General features: G+C 38.8%; 1 protein-coding gene across 1 annotated transcript in view; it reads right to left on the bottom strand.

Annotated features, from left to right (window-relative positions):
* Positions 1 to 2,282: 2,282 nt before the first annotated feature.
* Positions 2,283 to 18,827, bottom strand: part of LOC114018710 (sodium/hydrogen exchanger 10) — a 304,510-nt gene continuing 287,965 nt past the window's right edge. Inside the window, exons 22-27 of the mRNA XM_043548755.1 lie at positions 13,445 to 13,615; positions 11,064 to 11,201; positions 9,163 to 9,348; positions 6,320 to 6,434; positions 4,919 to 4,974; positions 2,283 to 2,957 (exon numbers count right to left, since the gene is read on the bottom strand). Coding sequence (XP_043404690.1) covers positions 2,952 to 2,957; positions 4,919 to 4,974; positions 6,320 to 6,434; positions 9,163 to 9,348; positions 11,064 to 11,201; positions 13,445 to 13,615 — 672 coding nt within the window. The 3' untranslated portion in view covers positions 2,283 to 2,951. The remainder of the gene's footprint in view (positions 2,958 to 4,918; positions 4,975 to 6,319; positions 6,435 to 9,162; positions 9,349 to 11,063; positions 11,202 to 13,444; positions 13,616 to 18,827) is intronic.

Genomic DNA, 18,827 nt, shown 5'->3' with positions numbered 1-18,827 from the left:
TTCTATAAAATGGAATATTCCTACTTTTGTCTTACTTCCAAGTGAGCACTCCTGAATATATTTCAAATGTTGGTTTCAGAGTATTTTTAATGCACTACTGCTAACTTTATCTGCTATCTGGAGGATGTCCTATGTTGTTTTTTTGTGATTGTTACTGAACCAGTTCTTAGTACCAAAAACACCAGCTTTGGCTCCACATGTCTGGGTTCCAGGCATGGTCCTTGGGGGAAGTAACACTGCTTGCTTGTTTCCTCTGGTGACTCCTGTTCCCTAGCAAGCAAGGAGATACCTGCTGAAGAGTTTTGCAGTAAGGTGGGGGTGTTTACAGGGATTATGAAGAATCTGATGAGGTTTGAAGCATTTCTATGTTGCATTCAAATTTCAAAAGGTGATGGTTCTAATTTTCTGTTGTATATTACCTACACCAGAAATGCTGAATCATGGAATGGAATGAAATGGAAGTTATAGAAAATAACTGAATTTATAATACCCAGATTATGCTAAGTTTCCAGAAATATTTTTCTTGTGTTCCCTCCCTCCCTCTTGTGTTAGGAGATAGTGAGGTTTAAAGGTATAGTTGGAGAATCCCACTGCCCATTTGTAATATTTGAATCTGCTCCATCTTAATCATCCTATATGTACTGATTGAGATTTTAACTTTTTATGGTAAAAATTTGTAAATATGCCCCTTTTCCATTTTTTTTCTGCATCACCTGTATTGAGAGTTTAGTTCTTAGCGGCAAACTTTTCTTTCATCTATCACTCAGTTTCAGTGGAGTATTGTCCAACAGTGCTGCTTTTATGAGAGAGTGCCAAAGGTTCAACACTTGGTAGTGTACACCACTGTGAAGGACAGTAGTGATGCTGAGTTTAATTAAAGGATGACTCAGCCAAACTGTGGTCTTTCTCTGGTGTAAGGTATTTACTCTAACAGGAAATTTCCTTACTTGTCTCTTTCTGAAATCCAGATGCATGTTCAGAGCCTCAACTCAGAGTTATCTAGCAATGAGGACAAGCCCATCCTCTTGGCAGGCTGCAGCCTTCCAAAACTCAGTGTATAAACATGAGCTGTATAATTAATTTTGTATAACAACTATAGGGCTAGGAGTTTTAAGCTCACATAGATACCTGGGATCATACTGTATTTCTGATTACTGGTCCGGGACTACTATTTGAAAGCTTCCTGGTCCAATTAAGTGTTCTTAGCCTTGGTTGCAGGATCAAGCCTTAGGCCCTTGCTTCAGTGGAACTAAATTGCATGCTAAAGTACCTTGCTGAATTAGGGTCTTAAAGATCAGATCATTCAGATTCTCTCTCTGAAGGTAGGAGGTAGTTATAGGTGGAAACTGCTGGAAAAGTACCCCGTTGCATTCCTACCCTAGAACATTGTCTTCTGGTCAGTGCAGAGCAGCAAGGGCGTACCTTTTTTTACCTGCATAATTTATTCTGTGCTTTTTTTATTTTATTACAAATATCAAATTTCCTGTCATTTTCTTTCCATTTTTCTCCTTGTTCTCCACTGAGTTATACATATAGAAAGAAGGAAGTGCCTCTTTTATTACCTGGTCAGAGTATCTCTTGGAGCCCTTTCAAATATAGAGGTTAAAACCGGGGTATCTCTAGATCCTCCCTAGTGGATCTTCAGAAGTGTTCAGAGCAGTCTCAGCACAGTTCGAACCAGTGCAGCCCATCCTTCAGTGTGTATGATGATGGGCCAGTATAAGAGGAGAGTAAGCAAAGCCATGCAGCTCTCTTCTGCCCTCACAGAAGTGTGGCCTCTGCAAACAGATTGAGACCGAACAGCCCCAGTCGTAATGGCTTACACTTTCTTTCCTTGGGCTGCTCCCAGTGTGGCTACACCAGGGGCCTCTTCTCTGACACATTTCTCATCATCTCTCCTGTAACCCCCCCCTCTATTTGCCCCAGAGACCCTACCTCATCCCATCCCCTCTCTCTTACTCACAGACATCCCCCTCCCTTACTCTTCTCTTCTGACTCTCCCCTCAGACACAAGCATTCTTTAGTCTCTCCTGTCTTTTAAAAAAAAAACAACCAAAATTTCATTTGCTTCTCAAACTAGTGCCAACCATATTCTTCTTTTTGAAATCTTGTCCTCAGTGATGCTATCCTCCCCTGGTTCTCCTTCTACTATCTCTCTAGTTTCAGAGTAGCAGTTGTGTTAGTCTGTTTTTGCAAAAAGAAAAGGAGTACTTGTGGCACCTTAGAGACTAACATTTGAGCATAAGCTTTCGTGAGCTACAGCTCACTTCATCTCTTGTTAGTCTCTAAGGTGCCACAAGTACTCCTTTTTCTTTTTCTCTCTCTAGTGACATCATTTTGTCCTTGGGAGGTTCCTCTTCATGACCCCTCCAACTTCCCAGGACAACTGCACAGTATTCTGTTTGGTCCCCTTCTCTGTTCCCTCTACATCTTATCTCGGGGGTAGTCTCCTCTGGAAACACAAATTCAACTACCATTTCTGCCTTGTCATAACCCAAATTTACATGTTTAATGGCTAATACAAGTTTAACTAACTTTTCTTATTGTCACATAAGTATGTAGCTTTTGAAATTTTGCTTTCATTGTCAAGTTCTCCCATTGAGTGAAAGTGTCCTGCAAGAACTAGGGAAGGACTTTCAATGGGTCTGTGTAACCTCCATTGCCACAGAAACTGCTTCTTGATGGTAAAAGGATTGTTTTTTATTACTAACTGCCACTAAGTCATGGTATGGGTTTGGGTGACTGTAAATAAGTGCTTTGTGCAAATGAGGTGCAGTGCTCAAACTTATTTCATAAGAATTTTAATAACACTGTGTCAGTTTACTTATGTATTGTATAGACAAACATGAAACAAACATTTTAATTGACAGCTTTGAAAGGTTTACTAAAAAGTACAAATACTGCTTTGTAAACTCTGTACTGCTAATACTACTCTCTATTCTAAGGGAAATTCAGTTCTGTAATGAAACTTGTGTAGAACAACACTAAAGGAGATAAACCTGAACAAACTAGATTTCACAATAAAAGTGGAAATCAATTATACAAAAAAAAAAATTCCATTAGGGTATGTGGGTATAGTAGACTCTAACCTCTTCTCCTTCAAAGACTTCCTCCTGGATTTCTTGTGTAGTAGCTGATGGTGCTGGAGCACTTTAACCCTTCATAAGACTGACACACCAATGGATTGTCCTTGAGCTGTCAAAGACGTATCCTGTTTGAAGAGGAAACATTTTTAAAAATACATTTCACATGAGTTGAATTTAATTGATATGAATTATTACATTTCCATACTTTGAAACAAAAATATGGTGGTTTGGGTGTCTTCCTCCCCTCCCTCCCCCCAAAAAAAGTGCAGTCCGACAAGTTGAAAGACTGCAAAACCAATACCACCCCACACTTACCACAGATCAATTCCTTGCATTTCTACATCCAAGCCTCCAGGAAACCATGTATCATCTGCCACACCCACACCCCCACACCAAAAAAATTGGGAAAAGGTGTGTTTTGAACCATGTTTGGAAGGTCATCAAACAATGCAATTCTTCAGTCTGAAAGTTTTATTTATGAGGAATGATATTCAGTTGTCATAGCCTGAGGTGAAGAACCCAGCAAACTGAAGAAATAAGTGTTTTTTCAGGAACATGAGAGATTCTGATGCCCTTTAAATGACGAGCTATGGCACTGATATTCATGTGCCAGGGAACGGGGTGAGGCACACCATCCGTTGTGATAGGCGTATGTTGGACTCATGAATCTTGAAAGACACTCCAGGATGGCTGTAGGGGTGCCTTCTTAGCCAGTATCTCTTGTGACCTACATCACATTCAGAAGCTGGCACATCTTCTGTCGTAAGTTATGTTGGTGCTGCTGGCAGCTGCTGCTTTATTAAGTACTAGAGTGTAAGGCTCACTGTCATAAATGTCTTTTTCCTCCTTTTTTAAGGAGGTTCCTGTCATGAGCCAAGCACTGCAAGAATGGGGTAGAGTAAGGACCCCCTGAAGGTCTGGATGGGTAAGAGACTGACACTACCAGAATCATAAAGGCACTTTGGAACAATTAGGATCATCAGGAACAATTGGAAGAGAAGGGCTGATTTCACCAACAGCCTTAATATGTAGCTTCTTATTTGTTGTGGCTGTTGACAGCAGTGCTATTCTTATCAAAATATGATAAACTGAGGGACAGAAGTGGAAAATTTGCAGGTTATGGCATTTGGACAGCTATCTGAGGTTATAATTGGACTTTATATTAAAATATAGTTTATTCCTATTTTTAAATAAAAACCTCAGGTTATTTTGGGGGGGAAGAAATAGTATGTTTAAATAAGCACAATACCACATGTTGGAGTTCATAACAGAGAAAGTATGTGCCATCCTATTACTTTTAAGATTCAACTAAAGGACTATTAAAAGGTTCGGTGCAGGTATAATTCAAATTTTTTACTACAGAATTAGTGTTACTTCTCTTAATCTGTCCATATATACAATGGCAGATGAAGACGACTTGGACACTGGTTAAAAAATCTTTACATCTGGAATGGCTGGAGCTGGGGAATTCCTACTAGAGGACCCTCAGTTTGGATATTTACTGACACAGCTAGAGCTTACTGACTCTTAGGGCATGATGCAAAGCACATCCATTTTCTCAGCCTTTTGCCTGGATGAAGGAATGGAGAGATGTGACTATTATACATCGTTAAAGAGGGCAACAATCTTTTTGTTTTCTTGGTCACTATGTTGTCTTATTCCTCTACATTCATTCAAATATTCGTGATGACCGCTTTTAGAAATGTAAAAATAAGTATAAACTCCTTACAATGAACATTCTTGTCTTTTGTCTTGTACAGTATTTTTAAGGTTAAATTGAAGGTGCTTACTTACACAGATATATATTTGGTACGTTTTAAACTTACAGCAACTGAGTGTAGTGAATGCCGACTGCTACCATCTGTTTTCACAATATTTCCAATGGTAGGTGTACGTGCAAAAAGAAAATATTGTATTAGCTATATTATATAAACAATCTAACCAAATTCAATTGTTGTAAAATTTGGGGGGGGGGGGGGGGGGGTTATAGAGGGCAGTGTGCCCCATACGTCCCTTGCTCGCAACAGATGGGAGGGGAGGATACATAGTTACGAGTCTATACCAAGGGGCTAGCCTACACATGGGCATGAGACCCTTGTGATTGTCATCTTCATGTTTTCCATGTGTGGTTTGTGTAGTTCCTGCCAAAACCCTCAACATAGTACACTGCACATGCACTGGTCTCTGATGTGTCACTTCAGTACAGAGACAAGCAAGAGAATAAATAAGGATGAATATGCTGTGTGAATAAATAACATGTGGCAGTGTGGGAGGGCTCGTCCCCCATTGAGAGGTTATACAAGCTGGGAGTAGAACACAGATCTCTAATATGGCAGACAAGTCTAGACCACTTAACCACATTGTCTGACAATTTTTTTGTCCTTGGTTAGACTTTCTAAAATGGGGCTACTCCTACACATGTAACCCACTATTTGTGTATTACACTTCCTGTTCTGTTAGCTGCTTCCCAGAGCAGAACCCTGCTGATGACACATTATGGAGGGAGGGGTTTGTTACAGATGCACATAGTAGAATTTGTGTGGTTCTTTTTAAAAACCTAGAACATTAATTTTAAAAAGAGTACAATTAAGATTGAAAAGTCATTCTCCCAAAAGTTAAGAATTGCCAGAATGCCTCTTCATAGATGGCAGAAATGGAAGGGTGGCTAGGAGGCAGATGCATAGATTAATGCCAGAAGGGACCATGAGGTCATCAGTCTGTCCCCCCGTTCAAAGCAGGCCATAGAATTTCACTCAGGGTAAGTCTACACTACATTGTACCTCAGTGTACATTGCACGGTAGTGCATTTGGTGAAGACACACTATGCCAATGATAGAGCGCTCTCCTGTTGGCATAATTATTCCACCTTGGTGAGATGTGTCACTTGGGGGGGGGGGGGGGGAGAAAGAGGCTTTTTCACACCCCTGAGTGACATAAGTTAGATCGACTTAAGCGTAACGTCGACCTGCCCTCAGTTACCTCTGTGTTCAGATCAATAACTTGTGTTTGACTGAAGCAGGTGGGGAAAGAGGGAGTTATAGTTAGTTACTTAATTTTAATAGTTTTTCCATCTAGATGCCTCTTGAAAATGGTTTGTTTTGGTATATCACCAGTAGTATTCTACTTCCAATTCCTAATGTTGCTGCAACTATTATAGATAATTAAGTGCTAAATACCATGCAGTTTTACACTTTTTTAAGAATTACATGAATGTGAGACACACTCTTCCTCACCCTGTCTCCGAGCAGATGAATGGTAGTGACACGCACTACTGCATCTTCTACTACTCTTCATACTGGTAGTAGTTCGTACAACGAGCAGCTTTGTTACTGCAGCAGTGCCTTGTACCTAAAATATTGCCAGAACCAAAACTTAGCATAGGAAACCACACCACTACAATCTCCTTACAAAACCAATTCAATGCACCTCACTTCTGTCTTGCAGCAAGCTGTCCTCATCCTTTCTGTAGTACATACTGCTTATTGTACTGCATGTTGTCAAATTATATGTTGGCCTTCACATGTGTGAGGCATAAAGAGCTAGATTCAGACTACCTGATGCATTTTTACTAGTGACCCAATCAATGTTTGAAACCATCTGAAATTCACCACTTCTTCTATCCAGAAAGAACCCTTTGTATCAGATCTCATTTTAAACCATAAACTATAATATAACCATTAAACCTTTAAATATCTCATGCACACAGACTCATCAAAAGTATAGTTAACTCTTAAACACTGATTGCTCCAGCAGCTTCAAACCCAGAGCTAAACAGTTAAGCTTGTACGTTTCATGTAACCCAACAGGTATCTAAAGTTCCTCAGGATTCCTTCCCTGGCCTTAGCTCAGCATGCCTGCTGAGCTCCTAAATTCTGCAAATTTTCCTTGGTTTCACTGCATCCTGCAGCCCTCCTGGGCATACAGTTTTCTTGCCTGAGTCACCTGCCACCTACTTCATAGCTCTTCCAGGTTTTATACCTCAATTCTTCCTCCTAGGTTCATGGAGACTTTAAAGGCTGTAGGAGCTGTTGTAGTTCCTGCTGACTCACTAAGGTCTGCCTATAGGTCCTGTGGACATTAAAAGTCCAGAAGGAGCAGGAATCAAGGCATGGCGTGTGGGGAAGAAAGGGAGGATGGGGAGTAGTGGGAAACTCACTTGGAAAGATTTCCTGGCTGGGGAGCCAAGCATCCAGTGTTATGCAGAGCTCTTCAGTGCCACAATGTTCCTTGGGTTTCAATGCCCTGCAAAGTGTTTTGGCTCACATGCCCCCCTCTAAAGATTTTGGGTTCTACAGTGTGTCCTACTGTGTATGCAATCAGCAGTTTTTAAAAAATCCCATATAAAAAACTTCCTCAAACTGAAGTTAAGGTTGAGAGCACATCCCAAAGAAATATGATCCGTACAATTAAATTGACAAAAAGCCCAAAACAAGAACAAGATTTTAAAATCTTCAAAGTAAGAAGGCGGCAATTTTATATGTAGTCATGACCAGATTTTATATCACAATCTATTTTAAAAAACAAAAAATGTTAAATATTCAAATGAGAAGAAAACATAAACCACTGGTGTTAAATGTTATGATGGTTAAAAACACAGTGAAAGAATTAATCAGAACGAACAAACAATCCTAGACCATTGTATAGTAGTCACTTTAGAAACAGAAATTATTTTTCAAAGTTGATACTTGTGACATCTAAATATTAGCATTTAAAGGCAAGTATTTAAAAATATATATGTTGTATAGTTTAAAATATTTTTATAAAAATATAAAATATATTATACAGTTTTATAAACTTAAAATATTTTCTAAGTGAATTTTTAAATTAAACTTTAATGTAACTTGATGGATGCATCTTTATATTCATAATTGTGTAGTGTAGCACTTCAAAAAAGAAAAAATCCAGTGGGATCCCAGTGCAACACTTACACTGTGCTCAAATACAACCAATTATATTTTATAAAAAGCACAATCTTCACGTACATAATCAATTACACTTATAAACAAGCACCCAGCCAAAACTACTTTAACTACTGCCCCCTGTAGTCATGCAAGAGTAATATATGAAAAGCCAAACAATTTTCTTCATTTGCAGCAACAAGTTTGAAATTATCAGTGATCAAACAAACTGGAATATTTTACTCTTGGTGGTTCTGATATTCTTCAAATTCTAGCCTTGCGAAAAGACAAACTTTAATTAATGAATAAATAGCATGCTGAAAGCCATAATTAAAAGACAAAATTAAAGGTAACTTCAGCGATAGTATAGTATATCCCTTAGAACTCTTATTAAAAATAGAGATGTGATCATGAAAATCCTTAATTGTGTGAATCAGTGGTTTTTAAAACAAGGTTGTGGCTGTAGATAACGGGTAAAAATTAAAATTGTAAGGTAACAGTCTAGAGCCAGAGTTAATGACATTCTGGTGGACCGTTTGCTGTGGATGATATATATGCATACTGAATGGGACCAATGAAGACCTGCACTAGCTGTATAGTGTGTTTGATATCACTCTGGATTTCATAGGGGTTTTTTATGTTTGGGTTGGTTGTACCAGCCAGCTATCTTAACAGTTACAAAATGTAGTGTGTTTGTTTGGAATTTTACATATGGCATCACAATTATTAAGTAAGTATGGTGGAGCAGGAGCATTAAAGTTAAAGAGTTAAAGTTGCATTAGTGTTTTCATTGTGGCATGGGCATTAGTTTCCTCAATTTTGTGTTTTGATTTGCCAGATTAATTTGATATAATTTTAGTTTGGAAATTACTCATATAAAAAGAGTTGGTCTCCAAACAGAGTTTGCACTAACCCAAACAAAAGCTCATCTGAATGTCTTGTATTGCCATAGCTAAGATCCTGATTAAATATCTATGCTTTACATTATGGTCTCTACTTGAAAGAAGGAGCATCTCCCATCATTTTCTAAGAATCTGAAAGCATCTTGTAACACGAGTTATTTATGGTGCTCTGATTATTTTGTATAGGAGAGAGATATCTGAGGGTGTTGTCATCCTTCAATAAGCAAATGGTTTTTTTACATATTGTAGACTTTTTGTAACAATAATTCTTCTTACCTGATGGCAAGTTTTAGGTAAAATACAGGGTGCAAAATAAGGTTGCAGTTGTTGACAATCTTGTACACTTCCATATACAAGGATAACCTCATCCATGGTTCCATCATAAATATCCCATTTGCTGTGGGTTGGTATATCCATCACATAAACATTAGGCAACTTTGTGCACATCTTGTATGACCAATCCTGCAATTAGAAGCCATGTAAGATGTATTATTTTTTCCATAAATAAGAACATAACAAAAAGCCTTGTACTGTACATTTTTGAAACATTTGATTTGTCCAAAATAAATTCCATAAAACAAAAATCAAAATATGTAATGTATTTTACCTATATAGATATATATTTTGAGAGAGGAATCTTTTCTGATCAGTTTGTGTGTCAATGAAACCACGTAAGGAAGAGCTGGCAACAGTGACACAATTTTCCTGCATTTCAGTTTGAAAGTTTTACTTTTTCTTTTACTCCACGTCTGAAACTTGCAAAGTTGATCTGGAAGGAGCACATAACTTTTACCTAGAGCTAAAAAGTTTGATTCTAGTCAGTCTTGCTGCAGGCGATCAGGCACAGAACCTCAAAGGTATTTAGTCTCCTAATTTCCATCTGGTCATCAGTGCTAGCTTTACCAGATGCAGTGGGACCAGGGTTATAAAAAAAACGCACACAGCAGCATGCAGAGGAAGCTAGCCTCTCCGTGCACCTTTTTTTTTTTTTTTTTTTTTTTTAATACAAGCAGATAGTGTACTGATCCCAACATAGCAAAAATAGTCCCAACATGGCTGGATAAATATCCAGAAGTTCACATTGCTACCTGAACTATCCAAATTTAGGGCGATTCCCCCCAACCTTCATTGTTCTCCATCCCTACATAGTCCAATCCTCCTCTTAGTCTAATCCCCTTCAAACAGAAAAGCCAGGAAATAGCCTCCCTTGGTAACTCCCCTTTCAAATCTATCTGGTGGTGTCTTTTTTGGAGGGAAGATCTACTGGCTTTTTAACCCACTGAGGCCTCTGTGCAGGCATGCGCACTCACCCAAAAAACCCCCAACCTTCTGGTCAGATAGAGGAGAGGATAGTATACTACAGAGCAGGCTTATTCCATTCATTCTACAAACAGTACAGAAAAGTAGGAAATCATAATTTTAAAGAGTTTAATGCCAGAAAGAACCATTAAATCATCTCATCTGACCTTCTGTAATAACATAATAGAGGCTAGTAATTTTCACTCAGAGCCCCCCTAGTATGCCCAAAGACTTCTAGTTAGACTAGAATATTTCAGTCCTCTGGAGATTAAATTGTGTCCGCAGGCAGAGAACAACACAGACACCAAGCTGTCACCGATGCCAGGGGCTTGTGCAATGGCAGGGAACTGATTAGGCAGGATGAACCCAGCTACTCCCAGCAGGTGAACCAAATCACATGCTCTAGAGTAATGGTACCTCCCTGCCTCAAGCTCTCAGCCAATCTGACTAAGGGAAATTCTGCCGCAGCCCCAAATCTAGCAATCAATATGACTCTGAGCATATGAAGGAGACACACCAGCCAGGCATCTAGAAAAAGGATTCTCTGTATCACCTCATAGTACAGGTCCACCCTTATCTGGTCTTCCATCTCCAGCTGTAGCCAATCTCTGATGTTTCAGAAGAAGGTGGAAAATAGCCTGCCCACCCTGACTCCCTGCTCTGCAATATAATTTCTTCCTGACCCCTGTAGGCAATAGCTGAAGCCCTGAAGAACGAGATTTTAATATATTAATTACCTTAATGCAGACCTGCAATCATTATGAGCATACTGAGGGCAATGCAGGCAAACCTATTCTCCCCGTGGCCCACAAAGAACATGAATGAACAAGGCGATTTTCAGATTCACAGAGTCCAAAGCCAGACAGTAGATTATTTACCTGGTAAGCAAGGTTTTCCTTGAAAGTTTTGATAGTGATATCAAGAGCAAGTTTTAACCATATTTTATATTCCAAGGATGGGCATTCCAAAAACTTATCAAAAGCTTCGAACAAGTCGTCCATAGAAATAAAACACGTCTGAAATAAAACCGTAATAAAATTAATTTCTACAACAGCACATCTCTTCCCCTCCACTTTTTAAATGAAATTATATTTTTAATTTGTCAAACTAATTATTCAAACTATGCACTTTTTAAGGCAGGTTCCTGGTGATCTGTACCTGTCTTTAGAGCACTAGAATACTAGCAGTGCTATAAAACTAATGAATAATAATTTACATAATTATAAGTTAATTCAATCATGTATAATAATATGTTAATGCAATCCATTTGAACGAAAATCATGCTTTTCATTATTATATATGGCATTACAGCAATGGATGCCTTACAAATGCATAATAATAACAAAGAGGGGAACCTTTTCAGATAAGAACTCTAAGACAGTTCCTGGTTTACTTTGATGGATGATGATGAGAAATTTCAGCAAAAAAGTGGCACCACACCATTTTTATTGCTGTTAGCTATAGATGAGGTCATAAATGTTTTCAGTCGCTTAGGTTTCAAAGACCTTTTAATGTTAAGCTTAAACTGAATGTCTTTGCAAAATTTAAAGTACTAGCTACCAGTTTGTGTTTGTATAGTGCCTAGAACAATTGTACTTTAGTGGCTAGAAGGGCTGGCTAAGGAATTCTACAACATTCATCAGATGAGACCTGGACTCCCTTTCCATGGCTGATAATTTGCCAAGGCTATAGTCAGCCTGATAGAGAAAGACTTATTGCTAAATGACCAACATACAGGAAGGCATACTCCTTTCTCATCAAGAACAATGAGGCTACCTCAGAGGCTTTATGGGCTTCAGCAGCTGTTATCTTTCACTTGAGCAATCACAACCAAAATTGCCTCTTTATCTGAAATAACCCTTCCAAACAGAAAATGGTACAGTCTGGAGGCACTGCAAGTATATATCACCGTGCTGTTTTATTTCACTCATTCAGTAGACACTATAGGAATTGGGAAATCATAACAATGTAAAAAGAAAAGGAGGACTTATGGCACCTTAGAGACTAACGCATTTATTTGAGCATAAGCTTTCGTGAGCTACAGCTCACTTCACTGGATGAAGTAGCGCACGAAAGCTTATACTCAAATAAATGTGAGAGTCTCTAAGGTGCCACAAGTCCTCCTTTTCTTTTTGCGGATACAGACTAACACGGCTGCTACTCTGAAACATAACAATGTAGTCTACCCTAGCGGTTATCTCAAAAGTGGACTTCATATCATTAATCCATCTCAAGAAGGCATACTCTGAATATACCACTAGTATCTGCACATAGGAAATGGGTTCATTTTGCCTACAATGGATACCACTTCCAGTACAAGTCAATACTCTTTGACCTGGTGTCCATTTGGGGGTATTCACGAACTGTGTTAACGACTGCAGATTACCTCAGACAGGAAGGAACACAAAATCAGCAATGCCAAAAGACCCCAGATAAAGCCTTAGATGTCCATGATGGAAATTACAGTACCCTCCATAGAAACCATTCTGTGGACAAGATTTCACAGGGCCCTTTCTGAAACTTTCCCCTAACTTTGACCTATCCATGCCAGCAATTTTCACTATCACTTCATGTTGTATACTTAATCTGTACAGTGATTTAAGAATGGTTTAATAATTATACACATAACTTAAATGATCATATCAATTACTCTGCCATATGCAGCTTGGTTCACAGTACTGCAAGATGCTACATGTATGTATCTAAAGTTTTAAAAAGTTGTATTATTTGAGAAATAAAACAGAGTTAAGTTGTATGTACAAAATGCTGAATGCTTAATGGTTTAATTTTGACCTTCTCTTAATATATTAAATTTAATTTCCTAGGTTGTTTTGTAAGAAAAGAGATAGAAAAAAAGAAATTCCATTATGTGGAATTACTTGGCTAGACACTATGAGATTGCCTAATTCTACACCCCCCCCACCCCCCAAGGTCCATAGGAGGAGAGACCACCTCTCCTGTGTACATTAACAAGTCTGCAAGAGATCGCCTTTCAACACCACTGGCTCAGCGCTTCTGAAAATTGGGCCACTTTTGTTTAAGAGACTAATTTTAAGCAACCAGGTTTGAACATTTTGGCCTTTAATTCTTAAAGTTAGGGCCAAAATTTTCCAAGTTGGAAGTCAATGGGAGCTATGGGCTATTTTGGTCTAAATCATTTTATTATAAATAGCAATGTAAAAATGTCTGATTTATTAGAACTTAGGAGAAGGAGAAGAACATTCTGACACAGATAAAGCTTAAAGCCATATTCACTGACCTGAACAGCAGTTTCACAGGTAACAGTATATTCCATTTCTTGCTTAGTTAGGCAGTTCAACTCTCCTATTATTGCTCCACTGACCAGGTAGTCAGTATATGGCAGCCGTGTAGGATATCTGTGTTCATATACATCTTTATCAACTCCATAATAGGGACTGGAACCATAAAGCTGTTACATAATAAAAAAAAAAAGACAAAAAAAAACATAGCTCAAAATGAAAAAAGTAATACAATGAAACAAAAGGAAGTGAGATGGGCCAGAAATTAAATATTAATTATAGCCTTTCACCAATAGTGAAATCCAAACATAAGTCAATATGACCGACACCTACATTGGTCCATAAATCCAGAAAAATATGACCTGGAAGGTCTGCTTAAATTTTTATGTTCCTCTGGAGTTATTAGAATGCAGATCAGCTTTTTAACACTGCAATTTGCAGAGGCATTCTCTAGAAGGCAATGCCCATTGGAGCACTCAGCTCCCCTCCCGCAAGGCTCCAAGTGCTCAGAAAGTGAAGGTATAACTATGGGTGCAGCGCACCAACCTCCTAAGTTCCTTCCACTACCTCCGCAAAATCAGTTAATGTACTAGGCTTCTAAGAAAGAAGAGAAAGTGGGCGGGGGAGTGTGGATGTGCAAAGCCCATCTCAAAGAACTCCAGTTACTGGTGAATAATCTCCATTACTTCTTCAAGTCGCCTCTGCACATTCCCACTCATAGAAGTTTAGCAAGAAGTACCCTCTCCTAGAAAGGTGAGATGAGGAATAATTAAACAGTGATTCCAGAGAACATATGGAATATTTTCTCATGGGCTTGAAAGGAGTCCCTATTAATTGGGTGAGTACCAGACTACGATCTCAAATAGGAATCTGTTCACTGATGGAAGGTCAAGTATTGATGTGATCTTTCAAAATCCTTTTGACCACAGAGTGGCTAAATAGGCTTTTGCTCTACTGGAGTATGATGGGCAGAAATTGCTGCCAGCTGTACTCCGACTGAAGAGACAGAGAAGCCTTGAGATTTTAGGTATAATATATACTCAGTTGTGGATGGCGTAATATTGTCATCTGCTCACGAGGAGAACCTTCTCCTTTTACGTGAATAACAGGAATATGTGGATTGTCTCCGGGAGTTCAGGAGTATTGCTGCACACCTTTTGAACAGTCCAGCTCTACTGAAGACAAGGTCTGAAGGGCCAGGCTGTGAGATGGAACAAATGTGAGTCTGGGTGCTGGATGTGACCTTTTTTGTTGCATGAGGAGTTCTGAGTGATCAGGACAGTCACATAAGTTCCCTTTGACATTTGAAATAGATCTGAGAATCATTGTTTCTAGGTTCATCTGTAGGCTATTAATATTACTTATGATTTGGGCCTGTTGAATCTTTTTTAGGACTCTGGAATTTAGATGAACTGGGGGGAAAGGCATAAAGAAATCTTTTTTACCCATTCAAGAAGAAATGTATTTGATATGGGTGTACTGTCCATCCCTGCCCTTGAGAAATACCTTTGGCATTTGGTGATGTGCTTCATGGCAAACATGTCTAGCTTTGGATGACCTTATGGGAAGAAAATCCAGTCTACCAATGCATTTCAGAGACTACTCATGTTGGTCTTACTGATTCCTGCTCAGTGGGTCTGGTAATATGTTGTCTTTTTTCTCTAGGTGAATAGCTATGGGATAGATTTTGTGAGGTTTGCAACATTCCGAGGGTTTCATGGCTTTCTTGTATAATTGGCTTGAGTGGATATCCTCTGTTTGTTCAAATAAAACATTGGTGTCAGCACCTGCTCTACTCAGTATTTTAGGAGAAGAAAAACCTCAACGGCCCATCTCACTAGTCTCAGTTCCAAAAAATTTACATGAAGCTTCTGTTCCCGGAAGTTCCAATGGCTATAAATCCCTGGCATCGTGCTCCCCAGCCAAGGCTGGAAGTGTCTGAGATTAACATAGCAGATAGAGCTGGATGGTTTGAATGACATTTTCTTCTTTTTGCCCACCAGTAAAAGGAATGAGTATCTCTTTAGGCAGTAGAATCTCATGTGTATGCTGTCCACACTGAGTTTGTAATGGCTTGCCAACCAAAGTTGCAGTGGTCTAATTCTCAACATTGTAAATTGGGGTTACATAGGTTGTTGATGGTGTGAGTCACATCAGACTGAGGAAGAATAGAACTTGCTGAGACAAGTATTATCTCTTTTATTAGGAAAACCTTTCTTTAAATAGATTCTAGAACTACCCAAATAAGTTTTATTTTGGGTGGAGGTGGAGTGCAACTTTTCTCAGCTGCTCAGTCCCCAGCTTTGGAACAGCCTACATGTTACTTCCATGGCCTCTGAGAGAGTTGCCATTAACAATGCTCTTTTCAGGTGATTGTGTAAGTACAGATAGACATGGATGCCCTGCCTCCTTAGATGAGCTGCTTCTGCAGAGTGGCATTTTGCTTATCCAAGGTGCCATGGAAAAGCCTAATGGGAGAACTTTGTATTGGCAGTGATCTTGTCCAATCATTAATTGCAAATACTTTCTGTAGGAACATCTGATACCAATATGAAAATAAGTATCCCTTAGCTCAAGTGCCCCAAACCAGCCATGAAAGGAAAGGTAAGGCACCACAGATGGTAGAGTGGTGATCATGCAGAAATTGAATTTTCTGATGAATGAGCTGAATTTCCTGAGATTCAGAACTGGTCAAAGCCCTCTATTTTGGAGGTGGGTGAGAAATGAGGAAATATCTAGAAACATTTTCCCTGAAATTCCACAGAAGCTTTTTCTATTGCCCCCCAGCTGGAGGAGTGATTGAACTTCAACTCTTAACAAATTCTCATGAGAAATGTCCCTGAAAAGGGAAGGAGGCAGATGAATTGAGCAGAGAGCATGAAGAAAATTAAATGGCACATAGTCTAGAGAAATTATCTCTAAGAACCACAGACCAGATGTTATGCTGATCCATGTATCTCCAATATTTGCTAAGTTGTCTTCGACCTTAAGGGAAGGGTACACAGTAGGTACAATTGGATGTGGACTCCTGAACATTCCAACAAATCTGTGGCTTCAGGTGGTCTGTGTGCGGATTATGGCCTAAAAGCCTTTCTCTTCTGTTGGTTTGTGACTGTTATCGAAATTGCCTATTCTGTGAAGGGTAAGTGGGTTGAGTACTGTTGTCTCAAACCTGAAGGTTGAAACACTGTAGCTCCTTCTGGGAAACTGTGAAATATACAAAGACCCGGCTGTTGAGCTAGTGTCCTTGAATTTCTCCTTAAACAGATTTCAGAGGGGAGGTCAAAAGATCTTAGCCAGGAGTGGTGCCTCAGAGAGAGCTGAGGATACTACTCTGGATGCTGGAAATATCAAATATGCTCTGAGTAACTACATTGCCTCGTGTGAGAGTTCTCTAGCCAAATGTCTTTGATACTCTGCCTGTACCTCAAGTCCCTCATCCCTGGCCCCACCCCAAAGCCCACACCCCCAGCCAGAGCCTTCATCCCCCCCCACCTAACCCTCTGCCCCAGCCCTGAGCCCTCCTCCCCACATTCCGAACCCCTCAGCCCTACCCCCACCACAAATCACCTCCATATTGATGCACATAATATTTATTCTGCACATCAGTGTAAAAAATTAGAGGGAACATTGTCAGGAGGCATTTGGTTTGTTGTTCTATCTGCCTTCTAGGAGAGCCAGAAGGATTCATCTGGTTGCTTTTAGATAGCTAAAGTAAACTGCCAGTACTAAAATATCTGTGGAATTTCTAAACATTGTAGATGACAATTTCCTAACACAAAAAGTGTTATAGCCAACATAGGGGAATTGTTTATTAGTCCTCTTTCTAACAGATAAAGAGGAATAATCATAGAACTAAAAATTAAAGGTGGGTTAGGTACAAGTGATCATGACTTGGTCACATTTATCATATTCAGGCAGAATAAAGTCCAGACCAGTAATATATACACTTGGTGCTTTAATATAGTAAATTTCACAAAGCTGAAAACAATTATGAGTTAAATCATGTGGAAGGAAGAATGTAATCAGAAAAATTTGAATGATATTTAGGAATAATTTAAGAACACCTTACTAGATTCCCAAAAAGCCACAATTCCACAACTGAGGAAGAAGGCTGTGCTGGTTAAAAAATTGACCAGGTTTAGTGGAGAAGTGAAGACAGCTGTTAAAAATAAGCTAACAAATGCAACAAAGGTGAAGTTGATAATGAACATAAATCAGAAGTTAGGAATTGTAGAAAACTAATCCGTGAAGAAAAGGGACAAAAGGAGAAATCTATGGCCAGCAGAGTCAAGGACAATATGGCCTTTTAAAAATATATTAGGAACAAAAAGAATCCTGACAATGATATTGGTCCATTACTAAGTGGAAATGGTAGAATTATCAATAATAATGCAGAAAAGGCAGAAGTGTTCAATAAATATTTGTTGTCTCAAACCTGAAGCATGTTCAGAATTTGGGGAAAAACAGATGATATAGTCTCATCGTGTTATGATAATACTTTTTTCATTCCACTAGTATCTCAGGAGGATGTTAATCAGAAGTTACTAAAAGTTGGACATATTTAAATCAGCTGGTCCAGATAACTTGCATTGAAGAGTTTTAAAAGAGCTGGCTCAGGAGCTCATTGGACCTTAATGTAGATTTTCAATAAGTCTTGGAGCACTGAAGTTCTAGAAGGCTGGAAGAAAGCTAATGTTGTGTTAATTTTTAAAAAGGGTAAACAGGATGACCCACATTATCATTGGTCTGTCAGCCTGACATAATTCTTGGGCAAGATAATGGAGTGGCTGATACGGGACTTTATTAATAAAGAATTAAAGGAAGGTAATGTAATTAATACAAATCAGCATGGGTTTATGGAAAATAGATCCTGTCTAACTATCTTTTTTGATGAGATTACAGGTTTCGTTGATGAAGATAATAGTGTTGATATAATATACTTAGACTTTTGCAAGATATTTGACTTAGTAGCACATGACTTTTTGATTAAAAATGACAATGACATAAAAGTAACAGGGCACACGTTAAATGACTTTAAAAAATGACTTAAAAATAGGTCTCGAAATGTAACTGTAAATGGGGAATCATCATCAAGCGGGTGTGTTTCCAATGGGGTTCCACAGGGATAGGTTCTCGATCCTACGCTATTTAATATTTTTATCAGTGACCTGGAAGAAAACATAAAATCATCACTGATAAAGTTTGCAGATGACACAATAATTGTGGGAGTGGTAGATAATAAAGAGGACTAGTTACTGATTAGGAGCAATCTAGACCACTTGGGAAACTGGGCACAAGCAAACAATGTGTGTTTTAATATAGTTAAATGTAATATATACACCCAGGAACAAAGAATGTAGGCCATTCTTACAGGGTGGG

The sequence above is a fragment of the Chelonia mydas genome, chromosome 6, assembly GCF_015237465.2.
Source record: "Chelonia mydas isolate rCheMyd1 chromosome 6, rCheMyd1.pri.v2, whole genome shotgun sequence".
In the NCBI taxonomy this organism is placed as follows: Eukaryota; Metazoa; Chordata; order Testudines; family Cheloniidae; genus Chelonia; species Chelonia mydas.
The sequence above is the reverse complement of the archived record's forward strand: the minus strand, read 5'-3'. Positions and strand labels throughout refer to the sequence as shown.